The sequence below is a fragment of the Microcaecilia unicolor genome, chromosome 9, assembly GCF_901765095.1.
Source record: "Microcaecilia unicolor chromosome 9, aMicUni1.1, whole genome shotgun sequence".
Taxonomy (NCBI): domain Eukaryota; kingdom Metazoa; phylum Chordata; class Amphibia; order Gymnophiona; family Siphonopidae; genus Microcaecilia; species Microcaecilia unicolor.
Window position 1 is genome coordinate 139,629,880 of NC_044039.1, and position 19,903 is coordinate 139,649,782.

Below are 19,903 nucleotides of genomic sequence, written 5' to 3' on the forward strand. Positions count from 1 at the left end.
AAACAATCTGTAAATTAGCATACTGGTTTTCTAATCAAAGCTCCTAGTTTTTTGCAGCAGTTCAAGAATATTTCTATAGCAGAAGCTATAAGATTCTACAGAAATATTTCTGAAATTCTATGACTATTATGTACCACATCTGTATAAATCCATATATTTCATACTAAAAAGTATAACTTAAAAATGCTTAGAAAATAGTCATTTACTAACATTTATTTTGTGTCTAGTTAATTCAGTAATATTTTGTGGGGAAAAAAGGGATCTTAGTAATTGGTGTTGGGAAGACAGAATGGCAATAAAGATCAAGGAAGGAGGCCAAGGGGAGAAGAGTGGATCACAGAGAAGAGAAAAGGAGAAGGGATATAAGGCAGCAGTGGGAGGGGAGGGGAGGGAGTGGTATGGAGATGAGAATATGGGAAGTCAGACTGCACAGGAAGAAGAGAAAAAGAATGGGGGAAGGAAAAGGAGATGAGAAAAAGGGGATTCTGGGGTAAGGAGTGGTAGATAGGATTCAATCTGATCCCTGCACTCACTCTTGCCTCACCTCCAAATCCCTTCACTCACCCCCTCCTTCTCCATTTCCCTCCCTCACTCCACCTCTGCACTTACTCACTCTTGTCTCACCTCCAAATCCCATCTCTCACCCTTTCCTTCTCCATTTCCCTCCCTCACTTCACCTCCCTCCAATTCCCCCTTTCACTGTCTTGTCCTTCCTTCACTCTCACTTATGTACTCTTCCTTCCTTCAGATTAGCCTGACTATAGAAGGCCAATGACAATGTGACACCTTGGGTCACTTACTCACCCCTCTTCCTTCTGGGGCTAGTAGTGCACATTATCTGGGCACCACCACTGTGCTGTGCAGTTCAAAGCAACACTAGACCCAACAGCAAAGGACAATTCAGCTACAGGCATGTCACTGCCACTGTCCTCCTCTTAAGCAGCTAGGATCAGTATAAGATGGGAAGGATTGCTACCACTACTTCAAGCACAATGGTCAGGCACCTGGGAAATTACATTAAAAGGGCTGTATTTTGTGGCCCTTCTCATAGTCACAGAATCATGGGAGCCCAAAGGCTCTAATTTTAATACACAGGATTCAAATTTAAAAAATTATGCTCTATACTTTAATTCTGTTATCTTTATGTGTAAATATTTTTATTAATATCAAACAGTAAAAAAAATTGCAAAATGTACAACCACAAGTACAAAGTCCAAAATATTCCCCCAATCCCATTCCTCCCCTTCCTCTGAATTCCCAGAATCCCCCAAAAAACACACTCTCTTTATCAAAATATCCCAAAGAACACCCACCAACATGTGCCCTGCATCTATTACACTCAGAATGTGTAGCAATCCAAGTTAAAGCGTTAAAGTGTTCAGGAGAGCCGAACGCAGTCTAGTAGATAGGGTATTCAGGTATGGAGAAATCTGTTATCTTTAAATATTAACCTTATTTTCTTCACCTGGATTATGCTTATGATTGTACTATACGTTACATCACAAAGTAATCAGAATATGAACATCATATTTTCTTCTTTTCTACATGTGCTGTATTCTAACAAATGTATTCTTGCAGAGAAGACCTATATAACACAGCAGACACCACAGCACAAAGCATTCAAGTGTTGCCAAGAACAAAGGTTTTCCCCTTTTTTCTTCCACTGACTTATTACCTCATCTCCTTTCATGACCTCGGATCCTGATGCAATGGCTACTACTGTTACACTGGATTTCTCTCTTAAATGTTTCACTGTATCAAACATCTAGAAGTAAAGTACACAGATAATCAGGTAAAGCAGGACTCTGTTATATTACATAGAATTCACACATTTACTTGTTCTCTACTCTAATGGAATACGAAAATTAGTTTTTACTGAAGTAGTGAAAACACAATTCCAGTAACTTAAGGCGGTACTTTAAAAAGGGATATAGAATAGAGAAGGAAAATGCTAGTCATATAGGTAGGGACTATAAAAACTCATGTTCTAGGGGTGAATAACTTGTGACCTGTGACATCCTGGTCAGCTCTATGATTCTCATGGATAAGGCACTATATGACAAAAATCACACTAAACAGAGATGGCCAACTCCCATTCCTGAAACCCCATAACACTTGGGTTTCATATTACCTACAATTAATACTCAAGAAATGCACTTTAAAGAAGCTAAGCTCTTTCCCTCAGGCCCCCCTAAAATGGCTTAAAGGCCCTCAAGTACCTTCACGTCATCCATTCATCCTGGTTCCTGAAGTGAGTACTAGCTGCACTCAGTGGAAAACAGAGGGCCTGCTTTTCCTTACCCTCAGCCCAAATCTGGTGAGATTGACCAGGCAGTAAATGTGAGACCTGCAGTAAAAGACTGATACACTCTTATCTTCTTCCTTTCACCTTACTTGTGAGCCACATGATCATGAGCTCAACAAAACTAGTTAAGAGAAGATGACACGAATTGGAAGACACTTCATTCCATCTCAAGATGGTATTTTCCAGAGGACTCCATGCAAATAAAACAGAGCAATCACTTATTAGGAGAACATATGATATGAGATTTAGAGAGAGTGAGTTGGGAATGCACTAAAAGTATACTAAATTTAATACAAACTATGTAATTTTCTCTACTAAATGTTGGGGAATGAATGACATCACTCAACTGTTGAGCATTCAATTTAAGAGCTATAGAAAACAGACCTGACAGTACATAAGGACAACAAGCAGGCTAAGCATTATTGGTAAGGGGGGACCAGAGCACTACACCTCAGTTTTGACCACATGCCACCAACCCATGTATCAGGGGCAGAAGGCTTATATTTCATACACTTCTACTAGCTAGGTTGCCTCCCGATTGAATGTGCAGGGCCTTCCGGCTAGAAAGGCCACAGTATGAAGTACTGCTCTCCTGCTAGGCAGAAAACTTAAGAGACAGGGAGAGTGGAGCTCTGCTGGCGGCCTCATAAAAGCTGCTGGAATCGCAGCTGTTTACCGCTGTATGGAGGATCTGTTTGGGGGAGGTGAGAGATATTAAACTCTCTGCCTCCCGGGCTGACTGAAGGAGATCGCGGGCGGCGAGCTGTTGGGAGGCGGGCGAGCGGCGCTTCAGAAGGACAGGTGGAGGCCTTGGACGACAAAGGCTGCAGGTGACGGGAGGGGAGCAACACTCTCAATTTTGCTGGACAGCCCTGGACAGCTGAACGACCTTGACTACTGCTGCGGTGGCTTGGGGAACGCTGCCTGGTCGGCTGTGCCTGGGTCCCGTGCGCATGATCGGCCCACCGGGAGGCAGCTTGATCTTTGTCTGTGGCTTCCCTGGGGCAGAGGACAATCTGGAGATCAGCTGGGAGAGCCCTGGCCGCGTGGAGCCTGGAGTTGTGGCAGCGGAGTTGTGGGAGAAGGGGAAGTACAGAGTGGAGGAGGGCATGCGGCCCCGGGCTGAAGGGTGGCTGAGCGGGTTCCCCAATATCATCAGCTGCAGGCGTTCAAGAGGGAACACGTGGTGGCGGCTGGAGGAGCCTCCGGACTAGCCGGGGGGCCTGGATTGGATGCTATCTGATAGGACTGGAGTAAAACAAGAAGGAATTGATGTCACAAACCGGACGGCAGCTTAAGCGCAGAGCTCCATCAGGGCTTGTTTGGACGTGAGCGAATCCCATTGCAGCAAGCGGCATCCCGAGGTGAGCATTGAAGAGGAAAGGTCCCCGAGGAATGCCACCGAAGAGAGGGCTGGAACCAATTCCATTTTACAACGGAGCAAGGCAGAAATGCTGGTGGTGTAGGCGGGGCCGGATCGGAGTGGAGTAAAGTACAGATAGCAGTGAGTCCAGCGGTGCAGGAGAGGAGTGTGTTGAGAAGGGTCCTATGTACTGGTGTGAAGTTGCGAAACAGAGGTAGTGGCTTGGTTTCAGGACCTGAAGGCAGACCTGGTAGGGGTCTGGACAGGATAAACAAACTGCCCTGAGAGAAATCATGGCTGAAATTCATGATCTGGGAACCGCGAGTTGGTGAGATGGAGGAATGGAGGGAGACTGTAAACAGGAAATGGGGAAATTGCATAAAGTGGTGAATGGGGACCCACGGGAATTACAACAACTCAGGGAGCAGGTGGAGGACCTGGAGAATAGGTTGCGGCGCAACAACCTGCGATTCAAGGGAATCCCTGAATCGGACATCTTCAGTAACTGTGAAGCAGTGATTCGAGAATTGTGGGTTCATTTTGAATTCTGAGGCTGAAGGCCAACTGCTGGACTTTAGTATTCAGAGAGTGCACAGAGTGGCTGGTCCGCAGCGGGAAACATAACAGAGGGACACAGTGGTGTGTTTTGCTGATTTCCCCATGAAGGAGAAGATATTGACCAAAGCCAGGCAGCAAAAAGAAATTATTTGGAAAAACTCTAAGATTGAAGTGTTTCAGGATTTGGCATGGACTACATTGCAAAAGCGTCTTTCCTTCCGAGAAGCCTCGATATATATGAGGTCAAAGGGGATCCGGTGCAAGTGGCTTTTTCCATTTGGGATGTGGCTAACTGTGGATGGTAGATCATGTAAAGTCAAGACACCGATGAGGCATGGTCAGCACTGCACTCCTTGGAGTGCAGGGATGTTCCAGTTCAGAAGGAGATGCGGGAGACTGCCAGGGAGCCCAGGGTGGATTCAGCATGGCAGAAGGTGGTGGATCGGGGGAAGACTTCTAACAAGCAAGCTTTCTGAAGGACCATGGATTTGTGTTAACTGGTGGAGAATTGTGTGAATTAGTGGGGAGGTTGGGTGAGGAGTGGTGGGATGCATGATTACAAGGAATGTGGGTTTATGAAGGATGATGGGAGGGATAGGGATTTGCTTTGGAGAGGTTAGTCCTGGGAGAGTGCGTTGATTCCTTGAAGGATGGCTGTTCTGATAGAGAGATCAGCTATAGGGAAGGGGAGGGAAGGTTGGGGGATGGTTTGGAGATAAGTTGGAGCAGAGGAGTGTGGGTTTGGAACAAGGGGGAAGGCAGAGATTGCCTGTGGGGAAGGAGAGGGGGGAGAGGGGAGGGGGGAGGGAGAGACCTTATTGGTGGCTATATGGAATGTAAACGGGCTAAACAACCAGGGGAAATGCAGTAGAGTATTTAAGGAGTTAGGTAGGCTGAGGTGAGATTTAACGTTTTTGCAAGAAACACACTTAAGACTGAGAGATGTCCACTTGTTGCGTCATAGACCTTTTCGGGAAGTGGTGGTACATCAGGGAATAGGGCCAAAGAGGATGGGGAGAATGGCTATTTTGATCAGGCAAACTTGTGGAATGGTGATTGAAGAGGTGTTTCGAGACACTAGTGGGTGTTGTGTGAGCTTTAGAGGGTGGTTGCAGGGGAAGGAGTTGACATTGATTAACATTCATGCCCCGAATGTAGGGCAGAGGGAATTTTTTCAAATACTAAAAGAAGAAATATCGGGATTTGGTGAGAGGGCAAGTTGTGTAGGAGGGGATTTTAATATTGCTCCAGATGCAAGGCTAGATCATTCGACAGGAGGAGGGCAGCAGAGTGGCCCTGGGAGGAAGGCACTGTTACAAGTTTTGAAGGGGTTGGAGGTGGGGACTGTTGGAGGTTGATGCATGGGTTCAGCGGGATTACACCTTTTATTCACATGCAGCACAGAAGTATTCCCGGATTAGATGGGCTATGAGGCCTTGCAATTGGTCGGCATATGGTGGGGGGGGGAGCCGCTGAGATAGAGACCATTTGTGTTTCTGATCACGCGCCAATGTGGATTAAATTAATTGGGCTGGGCCAATTCAGGAGACAATGAGTCTGGAGACTCAATGAATCATTGCTTGGGGATGAGAAAGTGTGAGAAGAGATTCAGGGTACTATTTGGAATTCCAACGCTTCATGACAATGGGAGGTAGCAGGTGGGGTGTTGTGGGATGCACTGAAAGTAGTGGGAGGGGTGAGCGCAAAAAAAAGGAAAAGGGGCAGTATTCGTTGGCTTTACAGAACAGGTTATTGCATTTTACGAACAGAAGCACAAAAGAAGCCCTACACCGCAGGTATGGGCAGATCTTAAGCAAGTAAGAGAGGAAATAGCACAACTGCAGATGGCAGAGGTGGATTTTATGTGAACTAAGCTCAGGCAACAATACAGTTTGCCAATAAATCCAGTGCAATGTTGGCCTGTTATTTGCAGGTGCGGAAAGGGCGTTTCCTTATTCAGAAGTTGAAGGATGAGAGGGGAGGATGGCTCTATACTGACTCAGACATTGGAAAGTGTTTTGTGAAGTACTATCAAAAACTTTATAGTGCTTCAGGAGACCCACAGATGGTAGATATGGCTTGGTTTTTGGATCAGATTCCTTTACCATGCCTGGATGAATCTGAAAGAGCCCAGCTTGGGGAACCCATTAGATTAGGGGAGGTACAGGGTGTGATAAAATGGCTCCCTAATTAAATCTACTGCTTAATTTACATAGCCCTTGGGGATGAGCTCCATTAATTCATATCCTAGAATTTAGGGGGAGTAACCTCGCCAATTAAACGTATAAAAGTCTTGGAGGCTCTGAAGCGTCAAAAAACAGATGTAGCATTTGTTCAGGAGACCCACCTTACCTCTTCAGAGCATGCTAAATTCTGTCAGAAGTGGGTTGGACAAGTAATTGAGGCCCCAGCTTTGAGTAGGAAAACAGGAGTTATGATCTGAGTGGCAAAAAGATCCACCGAGGGGGTGCCCCACACTCGGAAGGTCTTGTGGACAATGTCCATGTTTAGCGACCACTCGTGAGGTTACATGATCCTGCTCAACCTGTCGGCCAGACTGTTGTTTACACCTGCCAGATAAGTGGCTTGCAGAAACATGCCGTGACGGTGAGCCCAAAGCCACATCTGGACGGCTTCCTGACACAGAGGGCGAGATCCGGTGCTCCCCTGCTTGTTGGTGTAATACATAGCAACCCGATTGTCTATCTGAATCAATATGATGTGGTTGGACAACCAGACTCTGAAAGCCTTTAGAGCGTTCCAGATCGCTCGTAATTCCAGGAGGTTGATCTGAAGACCCTTTTCCTGAAAGGACCAGGCTCCTTGAGTGTGAAGTCCATCTACATGAGCTCCCTAACACCGAAGGGATGCATCCGTCGTCAACACTTTTTGTGGCTGAGGAATTTGGAATGGACGCCCCAAAGTCAAATTGGATTGAACGGTCCACCACTGAAGGGAACTGCAAAAGTCGGTGGACAGATGGATCACATCCTTTAGATCCCCTGTGGCCTGGCACCACTGGGAAGCTAGAGCCCATTGAGCTGATCTCATATGTAGGCGTGCCATGGGAGGTACATGAACTGTAGAAACCATGTGTCCTAAGAGACTCAACATCTGCCAAGCTGTGATTCATGTTGAGATGCTCGAGCCATGGACACTAGGGCCAGGAGATTGTCTGCCCTTGCCGGGGGAAGATAGCTCGAGACGTCCGTGTGTCCAACAGAGCTCCAATGAACTCCAGTTTTTGAACTGTGACCAGATGGGACTTGGGATAATTGATCACGATCCCCAGTAGTTCTAGAACACGAATAGTCATCCGCATGGACTGTAGAGCGCCTACCTCCGAGGTGCTCTTCACCAGCCAATCGTCGAGATAAGGGAACACATGCACTCCCAGTCTGCGTAGCGATGCTGCGATAACTGCCAGGCACTTTGTGAAAAACCTGGGTGCAGACGCGAGGCCAAAGGGCAGTACAAAGTACTGAAAATGCCGAGTTCCCAATCAAAATTGAAGATACCTCCTGTGAGCTGGGAGTATCAAGATGTGGGTATAGGCATCCTTTAAGTCCAGAGAGCATAGCCAATCGTTTTCCTGAATCATGGGAAGAAGGGTACCGAGGGAAACCATCCTGAACTTTTCTCGGACCAGGAATTTCTTCAGGGCCCTTAGGTCTAGTATGGGACGCATCCCCCGTTTTCTTTTGTACAAGGAAGTACCTGGAATAGAATCCTAGCCCTTCTTCCCCTGGTGGAACGGGTTCGACCGCATTGGCCTTTAGAAGGACGGAGAGTTCCTCTGCAAGTACCTGCTTGTGCTGGGAGCTGTAAGAATGAGCTCCCGGTGGGCAATTCGGAGGTTTGGATACCAGATTGAGGGTGTATCCTGACTGGACTATTTGAAGAACCCACCGATCGGAGGTTAAGAGAGGCCACCTCGTGTGAAAAAATATCAACCTCCCTCCGACCGGCAAGTCGTCCAGCATGGCTACTTTTTCTGAGGCTATGCTGCACTGGAGACAGTCAAAAGCCCATCCCTTGCTTTTGCTGGGGAGCCGCAGTGGCCTTAGTCGCACACCGTTGACGGGAACGAGCATGCTGGGACTGAGCCTGGACAGGCTGCCGAGAAGCAGGAGTGTATCTACGCCTATTGTAGGAATAGGGAGCACTCCTGTTCCCTCCAAAAAACCTCCTAGATGAGTAGGTGGTAGCAGAAGACGCCTGGCAGGAGAGAGAATCCATAGCATCATGGTGCTTCTTGATCTGATCGACCATGTCCTCAACTTTTTCTCCAAAACGTTTATCCCCCTGGCAAGGAACATCCGCCATTCGCTGCTGGGTCTTATGATCCAGGTCAGAGACACACAGCCATGAGAGTCTGCACATCACTATACCTTGAGCAGCTACTCGGGATGCCACATCAAAAGTGTCGTAAGTACCCCTGGCCAGAAATTTATGACACGCCTTCTGCTGCCTGACCACCTGGTGAAAAGGTTCGGCGAACTCCGGAGGAAGTGCTTCAACCAAACCAGACAGTTGCCTCACTGAGTTCCGCAAGTGGATACTCGTGTAGAGCTGGTAAGTTTGAATCTTGGCTGCGAGCATATCGGCCTGATACGTTGTTCCTCCAAAAGAATCCAAGGTCCTAGACTCTCTGCCTGGGGGCGCCGAGGCATGGTCCCTAGTACTCTTGGCTCTTCTGACAGCAGAATCCACCACCATGGAATCGTGAGGTGGTTGAAACTTCAATATAATATCATAAAGAGCTTAATAGGATATCACTTATATTCAAAGTTCACATCACAGCCCACACAGATATCCTAACTAGTCCTGAAAATTCTAGATATTAGGAGGAAAAAAACCTCAAATTATAAAGGGCACACTCCTATTGTTGGTATCACCAACTATTGGGAGGTCCTTTAAATCATCACAGGTAAAAAACCTCCTTCTTTTTTGTTATTTTGCAACTACTATAATATTTGTTCACTCTATTTAAACCAAAATAACACACCCGTCTATTTCTAGTACGGGGGAAAGGCACTTATCTTATCCAATTTACAGTCAACTCGACACCTTCCACGGCCCGACTTGGCCTCAGTTTCGTATCCTTCTTCAGGGTGCCGTGGTGTCTGACTGATCGAATCTGTAGAAAAAGTGCATCATCATTTCAACATGACTTCGCTAACAAGGCTACTCAGAACAGTAGTATAATACTTTATTCTTTTTTTCTCACAGTGCTCTCCAATCTGTTCATGCTTCCACAATCCTTCTCAAAATGGCTGTGTGGAGTGTGGTCGAGTGACATCAAAGAGGAGGAGTGTAGTATGAAGGTGTCTGACGTCACCTCTAGATAAAGCGGAGCCATTTTGAGAAGGATTGTGGAAGCGTGAACAGATTCCGTCCTCTTACTTAGGCAAGAACAGCGATGGATATTCCGCTTAAATACATTGACTTCGTTTGGATTGAATACCAAGATTGAATGGAATAAATTCTTCTGACAAGAGGCTGTGTGGAGTGTGGTCGAGTGACATCAAAGAGGAGGAGCATAGTGTGAAGGCGTCTGACGTCACCTCTAGATAAAGCGGAGCCATTTTGAGAAGGATTGTGGAAGCGTGAACAGATTGGAGAGCACTCTGTGAAAAAAAAGAATAAAGTATTATACTACTGTTCTGAGTAGCCTTGTTAGCGAAGTCATGTTGAAATGATGATGCACTTTTTCTACAGATTCGATCAGTCAGACACCACGGGGGGCCTGCATAGCAGTAGGCCTTGAGACAGGTGGAGACCCACTCGATGCCTCGCTGCTCCCAGCGCGATGTGGTCGGAAGCCATTACCTACGCTCTCGAAGTCAATGCTTCCCTCTACATCAACGCCACTGACCGCGGTACCGATGTTGATGCCAACGTCGAAGGACCGGACCGATCAGCAAAACGTTTCTCGCGTTGAGACTCCCAAGACACTTGGGTCCGCTTTTTCATTAAAGGACACAGCTTAAAAAGCAGCTGGAAGATGATCGGGCCCAAGGCACTGGAGACACCACGAGTGGGGGTCCGCTTGAAGCCACTGGGTGTCCTCGATGACATGGACGGAAAAACGGTGGCTGCGAAATTAAAAGAGTCGATTGTGCCAATTAAAAGGCACAAAAAAGAGAAAAAGAAAAAATAAGAGGGCCGTGACGAAAAGAAAGAAAACTTATAATCAGGAAAAAACCAAGAAAATAAGGAAATAAAACTACGTGTTTTGTTTTTTTTTAAGTTTTGAGAAAAACTAAACAAAAAGAGAAGGGTAAAAGGAAAAACGGACATGCTACGATCTCCTGGGCCAAAGATAACACAGAACTCGAAAAAACTCCATGTCACCACAGTCGCAGAAAAAAAAGTAACTGAGGAGGGCATGCTCGCATCGCGGGCGGGAAGCAGTTCGCGCATGCGCAGTATGTTCTGCCATGCGACGGAGAGTTCTTTGTTTTGCTATACAAATTTTGCCAGTCTCCTGGGCCGTCGCGGACGACCCAATCATGAGAGCAAGCAGCCTGCTTGTCCTCGGAGAACCTTGAGCTTCCTCAGTGGAAATCACAGCAAGAGCAATACTCCGTGACAAAAACCCATGTGGCCACCGCATAAACAAGTTTCCCACACCACTCCCAATGCTGTATTTAGGACATCACTGCTACAAAGGAGGACATATTGCACCTGCATCTACCCCTGCTGATTATCAACCACACAAGATTTCCAGTACCTGACCAGTCTTTTTCTCTACCCTGATCTCACTGAGCTGCCAAGAAGCTTCTGTAAACGTTACTGGAACTAGTGAGTCTGCAGCTGTTATCTGCAAAAGAGACACTGGGGAAAAAAGTATAACTGAAGGTCCATAATGTTTCTCAGTTAGACTGCATGCAGATCACAAATTTGTTGTGTCTTGTTTACCTGAAGTATCCAGCTGACCATGTCCTTTTGTGCTTCCAACTGTGGAATATTCTTCAGTTTCTCAAGAAGCAACAATATGCTCAAAGCATTGGTGATGAACTTCCTGCTCCTGTGCATGGGAAAGGGAGAAATGAAGATTTATTAAGAAAATAAAGGAGGAAATGTTTTGATTTTCTACAAGAGAAAAGTATGTACTTAAATACTTTCTATAAGCTTGTGCAATTCTTTCTGTACTTATTTTCATAATCTGTTATAATGTTCAATAGTTAAAAAGAAGAATTATCATAAACACCCAAAGCAGCATTTCCCAAACTGTGCACCGCGGCACCCCAGTGCACAGTGGCAAACTCCCAGGGGTGCTGCGGGACAGACGAGTAGTTCACACACCAGTACCATGCACACATGCAGTAGTTAATCATGGGCCTCTTCCCTGTTAAAACAAACTGCTGCTGTGCCAGAACAAGAAGCGCACTTCCCCCACATCCCCCCCTCCCCATAATATTGTCTCTACATGGCTGAGGCAAGCTCCCAATCACAGATCAGCTGTGATTGGTCACAGACCCTGTCTTGTGCCTAAAAGGGCAATCCTGATTGGGAAGCAAGAAGTGAGACTCTTTACTTCCCAATCAGGATCACCCTTTTAGGCTCAACACAGGCTCTGTGACAAATCACAGCTGAGCTGTGATCGGTAGCTTGCCCCAGCCATGTGAAAATAACGAGTGCAAGCCCAGACAGTGCCTATTACTGGTGTGGCAGGAAAACAGTGGTCCACTGTTGAAGAGAGCGATTTTTGTAGTGCAACATTGCAGCTGCAGCTTCATGCCTGCCCTGTGGCTGTGTGTAGTGCAGACCCCAGCCCAGCACTGGAAGAAACAATCAGTACCCACCAGCCAAAAAGCTGCTGGAGCCTGGAGGCCTGACTGGCCCTTTGGGAGCCCAGTGGAGTTCTTTCACAGCCCAGCCCATGTAAACAAACAAACAAAATTTAAAAAACACAATTTCTTACTCTTATATTAAAAACAACAAAGTGTTTGGCTCTGTTATTTTATCTAGATAGGACTGTTAGAGTTGTTATTGTTGTTGGAATACACATTTTTACATGTCCCCCCCCCCCCCAAAAAAAAAAAGAAAGAAAGAAAAAACTGTTTTAAATTAAAACCAATAAAATGTTTTAGCTTTGTTTACATTTAGATATGTCAGCTTTTTTTCTCTTGGCCAAGCTGTAAAAGTTATGATCCAACAAAACTAACATGGAATTTTGTTATTTATATGCTGTGTTCCAGTACTATTATTACTCCTGAGAGACTTCTGTGCAATGCAAAATTTGTGCACGGGGTGGCATGTGCCATGGGAGGTCTGGAGATAGTTGGACGAGGTGTGTGCCACGGGAAGGAGATAGATGGCTGATGCAAGATGGATGGGGTGAGGTTTGAAAATTTGTGCAGTGCTAAACAGACATAAGTACATAAGCTCACCATGCTGGGACAGACCAAGGGTCCATCGAGCCCAGCACCCTGTCACCGACAGCGGCCGAAAGAACAAGCAATTTGTCATGCCCATCCTAGAAATACTGCATTATTCCCTCGTCCATTCAATAACATCTATGGCTTTTTCCTCCAGGAAACCGTCCCAACCCTTTTTTGAAGTCTGCTAAGTTAACCGCCTTAACCACCTTTTCCGGCAGCAATTCCAGAGTTTAACTACGCGCTGGAGTGAAGAAAATTTCCTCTGATTCGTTTTACCACACTGCAGCTTCATCGCATGCCCCCTTGTCCTAGTATTTTGGAAAGCGGTAAACAGACGCTCCACATCGACCCGTTCCATTCTACTCATTATCTTATAGACCTCTATCCTATCTCCCCTCAGCTGCCTTTTCTCCAAGCTGAAGACCCCCAGCCTCTTCAGTCTATCCTCATAGGGAAGTCGTCCCATACTACTACTACTACTTAACATTTTTAAAAAGGACAGCCCCTGTATCATCTTTGTCACCCTTCTCTGCACCTTTTCCAATTCCGCTATGTCTTTTTTGAGGTGCGGTGACCAGAATTGAACACAATACTCGAGGTGCGGTCACACCATGGAGCGATACAATGGCAGAATAATATCCTTATTTTTATTTTCAATCCCTTTCCTAATGATACCCAACATTCTATTTGCTTTCCTAGCCGCAGCAGCACACTGAGCAGAAGTTTTCAACATATCATCAATGATGACACCTAGATCCCTTTCTCGGTCCGTGACTCCCAACGCTGAACCTTGCATGACGTAGTTATAGTTTGGGTTCCTCTTTCTCACATGCATCACTTCGCATTTGTTCACATTAAACGTCATCTGCCATTTAAACGCCCAAGTCTCCCAGTCTCGTAATGTCCTCTTGTAGTTTTTCACAATCTTCCCGCGATTTGACTACTTTGAATAACTTTGTGTCATCGGCAAATTTGATTACCTCACTAGTTACTCCCATCTCTAGGTCATTTATGAATATGTTAAAAAGCAGAGGTCCCAGCACCGATCCCTGGGGGACCCCACTAACTACCCTTCTCCATTGCGAATATTGACCTTTTAATCCTACTCTCTGTTTCCTATCATTCAACCAGTTTTTAATCCATAGTAAGACACTACCTCTGATCCCATGTCCCTCTAAATTCCTCTGTAGTCTTTCATGAGGGATCTTATCAAACGCCTTCTGAAAATCTAGATACACCATGAGGCATATTTTCAAAGCACTTTGGGAGGCTAAGTTCCATAGGTTTCTATGGAACTTTGGGAGGCTAAGTGCTTTGAAAATGAGCCTGAATATCAACTGGCTCACCTTTGTCCACATGTTTGTTTACCCCTTCAAAGAAATGCAGCAGATTAGTGAGGCAAGACTTCCCCTTCACTAAATCCATGTTGACTTTGTCCCATTAGTCCATGCTTTTGAATGTGCTCTGTAATTTTGTTCTTGATAATAGTCTCTACCATTTTGCCCGGCATCGACGTCAGACTCACCGGTCTATAATTTCCCGGGTCTCCTCTGGAACCTTTTTTAAATATCGGCGTTACATTGGCCACCCTCCAATCTTCTGGTACCACACTTGATTTTAAAGATACATTACAAATCAATAACAGTAACTCTGCAAGCTCATTTTTTAGTTCTATCAGTACCCTAGGGTGAATACCATCTGGTCCAGGAGATTTGCTAATCTTCAGTTTGCAGAACTGCTCCATTACGTTTTACAGATATTTCAATAAGTTTTTACTCTTCAGCTTCGAATACCCTGTCCGGCACCGGTATCCCACCCAAATCTTCCTCGATGAAGACCGAAGCAAAGAACTCATTTAGTTTTTCTGCTATTTCTTTGTCTTCCTTGATCGCCCCTTTTACACCCCAGTCAACCAGCGGGCCAACCGATTCTTTCGCCACGTCCCTGCTTTTAATGTATTTTAAAACATTTTTACTTTCAGAACTGAGAGCTCAGTTCAAAATAAATTCAGCGGACTACTTCCATTATTACCAGTTAAGGCACTATGTGTCCAGTCTGATTTGGACAGACCTCACCGAGGATGTGAGGGAAGAACTGGCTGCTGCTATGTCGCTGGGGGCGCAACTGAAAGTGCCCATGGCCTACCATCATCGCCACATCCGAGATACGATGCCAGAATTGGATTACGTGGGCTACGCAGCAAAATGGAGCCAAGATCTGGGAAGCCAGATAACCGAGACTATGTTTAAAGACCATGTACGGTCACTATGGCAGACCACAAAACTGGTAGAGTACTGAGAAATACAATATAAATTCGCACTAAGGATATATGTGGCGCCTAGAAGAGTGTTCCATATGGGAGCATCACCGGATGGAGCATGTGGGAAGTGCCATCAAGAAGGGGCTACATTGGCTCACATGTTTTGGACATGCCCAAGAGTTGTTTGGTTTTGGAAAAGTATACTACGACAAGTAACAGAACTCTGGTCTCGAAGATGGACATATGATCCAAAGTTGCTTTTTGGACACCCAAGGCTAAGCAAGCCAACGCCAAAGGGATACACAGACTTTGTAAAAAGAGCTACAGTAGTAGCGAAAAAAAGCAATTCTGCAGGAGTGGCTGGGGACAAACCACCATCACTGCAATACTGGCGAACTCAAATGCTTATACTTTTACATACAGAACATCTGGCAATGCGGAACCAGTCACAGATAAGAAGACAACAATTCGAATGCAGATGGGCACCCTTTTGGGAAACCTTGACCCCAATGGTCCGGAGCCAGATATTGAACCTATAATCCCTGTTGCTGCTGCTCCTGTAACCTCTGCTTGTTATTGGACATAGAAGGGAAAAGGGGGGGAGGCTTTGGGGAGGGAAGGGGGGTAGGGAACAGGGAGGGGGGGGAGTAGTTTAGGGGGGAAATTACTAATATTAATAAAAATACAAAATATGAAGATATGCCAACTGCTGTTCTGGAACTTACTTGTGTAATGTGAAATGTTACAGCTGATTATGTCAACGTAATAAAAATGATTGAAACATAAAAAAACTTTTACTATCAGTTTTCGCCTCTAACGCTATCTTTCTTTCAAAATCCCTCTTTGCCTTTCTTATCAGCGCTTTGCATCTGACTTGACAATCCTTATGCCGCTTCTTATTATCCTCATTCGGTTCCTTCTTCCATTTTCTGAAGGATTCCTTTTTAGTTCCAATAGTCTCCTTTACCTCACTTTTTAAACACGCCGGCTGTCGTTTGGTTTTCCGACCTCCTTTTCTGATACGTGGAATATGTTTGGCCTGGGCCTCCAGGATGGTGTTTTTGAACAGCATCCACGCCTGTTGTAGGTTTCCTACCCTCTCAGTCGCTCCTCTAAGTTTTTTTTTTTTACCGTTCTTCTCATTTTATCATAGCTTCCTTTTTTAAAGTTAAACGCTAACATATTTGACTTCCTATGTTTATCTTTTTGAAAGCAAATTTTCACAGGCGATCATGTATGATCACTGTTGTCACGTGGCCCCCAGACCGCTACCTCCCGTACCAGATCATGCGCTCCACAAATGACTAAGTCTAGAATTTTTCCTTCTCTCATTGGCTCCTGTACCAGCTGCTCCATAAAGCTGTCCTTTATTTCATCGAAGAAGTTTACCTCTCTAGCGTGCCCTGATGTTACATTAACCCAGTCTATATGGGGGTAATTAAAATCAGAAATTTTCCAACAATTCTACCTTGTAAGCAGCGTGTTTGTGGGCAACTGTGGCAGGCAATAATGAAAAATGTGGAGAAAAAAAAAGACCTCAGAGATATCGGCAACACTTCGTTTTCAAAGGACACGCTTTTGTATAATGAGGGCACCCTCATTATACAAAAGGCGTGTCCTTTGAAACGAGGGTGATGCCGATATCTCTGATGTCTTTCTTTTCTCTCCACATTTTCCTTATTGCCTGCCACAGGTTGCCCACAAACACGCTGCTTACAAGGTAGAATTGTTGGAAACTGATAATATATTCTACTTATTCCGCTAAATTTACAGGGTAATTAAAATCACCCATTATTATTGCGCTGCCTAATTTATTTGCCTCACTAATTTCCTTTAACATGACTGTGTCTGTCTGCTCATCCTGGTCGGGCGGACGGTAGTACACCCCCTATCATCGTTTTTTCCCCTTTACACATGGTATTTTGATCCACAATGATTCCAAGAGGTCTTTTGATTCAAGCCTCTCGTTAACATACAATGCTACTCCTCCCCCAATCCGGTCCACCCTATCACTACGATATAATTTGTACCCTGGTATGACAGTGTCCCACTGGTTATCCTCCTTCCACCAGGTCTCAGAGATGCCTATTATGTCTATTTCTTCATTCAGTGCAATATATTCTAATTCTTCCATTTTATGTCTTAGGCTCCTAGCATTTGCATATAGACACTTCAAGCTAGACTTGTTTTTCCTTATCACATCATGTTGTTTACTTGACAGTACTATTTTACTATCTTTTGTCTGGTTTTTATTATTTTTATTTAAGGACATTGAATCTACTACAGTATCTTTTACAACCTCACTATCAAGAAACCCTACCTTCCCTGTTTGGGTAATATCTTTGCAAGATACCTTATTCCGAACCATATGCTTTTGTGCGACTGTTGGCCTTCCCCCGTTCCTAGCTTAAAAGCTGCTCTCTTTTTTAAATGATGACACATACATCCTATTCGTAAGTAATTAATAGTTATTTAAGAATAAAATATTTTTCATTCAATTTAACATTGTTTGGAGTAACTACTTAAATAAGCAGAACTGTTACACTGTTACAGTATTTGTTTTGACTTAGGGGCCGCTGTGAAAAAATTACAGACACACCAAGGATGCCTTGAACTGAGAAAGTTTGGGAACCACTGACCCAAGGATTTCCCATTGATTTTCAGTTGCATTGCACTAACAGTTCGCTGAACATGAAAATGAGTTTTGGAATTATTCTAAACAACTGGCCACAAATGATAACAACACCTCAGTGTACACACTGAGCTAAGTGTAGTTGGTCTTTTTCGTAAAAGCCAGTAGGAGAAGCAGTTCTGTTTTGCCAGTTTTTAAACAATTCAATACATAATAATCTGCTCTGCATGTTTCCTGACACTAACACAAACAAATTAAGCAATGTTATATAAAAAAAGTATTTTACAGGCATATGATATTTTGCATGTCTCGGCTAGAGCCAAACGTTAACACCTGTCTTAGACTAGGTGTTACCTGTTTTGCGTGCATGTTGCACTAGCCAGCCCTGTCACAATGGGCCATTTAATATGGTGTTTTTTATTCTACCCTCCACCAGTTCACTGAACACCCTCTGGACTGCCATAAATCAAGACGCTCTCACCTATACCTCAAGATTTTGACATACCACATTATATCGTTTCTCATCTCCTCATCATGAATGTCCCTCACTCTTCTAGAATAAATCCCTTTCCATGATGGGGGTCCTGATCTTCACTGAAGGGCACGAAAACCCTTTTGCCAGTTGCTAAATGACAGTGTCTTGCAGCACTTCACAACTATTGCATGTCTTATGTTGGACTGGGAAGGCCTTGAAGTTCAGAGGAAAGGAAGTCTTTATGTGGAGTGTCAGTGTCTGGATTACAGGGTCAGTACCTTCAGTGGGTAATTAAATTCCTTATGCTTACCATCATCTCAGTGCTTCAGTTACGACAGTGGATTTTGTAATCCATCACATGATCGCTAAACCTGTAAGTTAGGGTGCATGCTAATTAGCAAATGATTGCTCTAAAGAGAATATTTTCCAGGCTCATGCTAAAATGTAGTGCCCAGGTAATGAAAATGTATTTTAGATTGCCTGCTAACTTTCATTCATACAGACACAAAAAATATTTTGAGAGTTTTAGTGTATAGCATAAATATCATAATTTTGTTTTATTGCTATCCTATCTCTCCTTACAAAAGAAGAATGCCGCCACCAGTGCAACCATATCCCATGATACATTTAATTTATAAATTGAAACTAGTTCAGGCATGTTTGTTTGTAATAAATTGTGGCTTTTTCATTTGATGCCATAGCAAAAGAAAAAGGGGGGTGGGAGGGGAAGGGGAGGGGAGGGAAGGTTAAGTTCTATTTGTTGGGGTAGACGTACTATGTGTTAGTTTAGCCACATGGGGGGAAAATATCAGACGTTCATACATGATGATGTTAACTTTTCTTCTTAAGTTTTGAATAAAAATGATTGAAACATAAATTGTGGCTTTTTGATAACTTTAAAATAATTCACTATCAAAGTACAGATCTTCACAGCACAGAAACAGGCCATGTTAAAATTTCTTTAGTTACTACACTTACTTGATGCCTTGTGATAAAAATCAAAAGTCACGTCTTCCTCAGAGGCTTTCTGAAGTTGTTGTTTCTCTTCAAGTAAACCAAAAGCAGTAAGATGAAGCACCTGTAAAAGACAGAAATTAAACTTAACACGCAGAATTTCAGGACAATACATATTAAGCGCTTAATGAAAAATAACTAGTTAGATCATTGCACAATCATCATCATCAGCCTTTTATATAGAACTAGTAAAATAGGCCCGTTTCTGACACAAATGAAACGGGCGCTAGCAAGGTTTTCCTCGGAGTGTGTATGTTTGAGAGAGTATGTGTGAGATTGACTGTGTGTGAGAGAGAGAGAGAGAGAGAGAGAAAGAGTGAATGTGCGAGTGTGTGTGTGTGACAGAGAGAGTGAGACTGCTGGGTGCGAGTGTGTCTCCCCCCTCCAGCGATTCTCCTCTCTCCCCTGCTCCCCCCTCCAGCCACCCAGCGATTCTACTTTTTCCCTTGCCCCCCTCCAGCCACCCACTGATGCTCTTCTCTCCCCTGCCCCCCCCCAGCCACCCACCAAGTCTCCTCTGTCCCCTGCCCCCCTCCAGCCACCCAGCGAGTCTCCTCTCTCCCCTGCTCCCCCTCCAGCCACCCAGTGATTGTCCTATCTCCCCTGCCCTCCCTCCAGCCACCCAGCGATTCTCCTGTGTCCCCTGCCCTTCCTCCAGCCACCCAGCGATTGTGCTATCTCCCCTGCCCTCCCTCCAGCCACTCCTCCACTTTAATCAGCATATATTAAATTCCCCCCATGTGCTACAGAAAAGCACTGAGCACATCCTATATAATAAAACGCACCTCCAACGTTCTGAAGCCGTAGTTCCGGAACGTTGCAGGAATGCTTCAAGGCTTCACTTTCTCGGCTTCTGAACTTTGGAGGTGCATTTTATTATATAGGATTGCAAAATGCAGAATACCC

At 44.8% G+C, this 19,903-nt stretch overlaps 1 protein-coding gene across 1 annotated transcript in view; it reads right to left on the reverse strand.

Annotated features, from left to right (window-relative positions):
• Positions 1 to 19,903, reverse strand: part of UBR1 (ubiquitin protein ligase E3 component n-recognin 1) — a 718,041-nt gene that overhangs the window by 266,137 nt on the left and 432,001 nt on the right. The window contains exons 26-29 of the mRNA XM_030215524.1: positions 18,962 to 19,061; positions 12,776 to 12,785; positions 11,151 to 11,253; positions 1,676 to 1,765 (exon numbers count right to left, since the gene is read on the reverse strand). Coding sequence (XP_030071384.1) covers positions 1,676 to 1,765; positions 11,151 to 11,253; positions 12,776 to 12,785; positions 18,962 to 19,061 — 303 coding nt within the window. The remainder of the gene's footprint in view (positions 1 to 1,675; positions 1,766 to 11,150; positions 11,254 to 12,775; positions 12,786 to 18,961; positions 19,062 to 19,903) is intronic.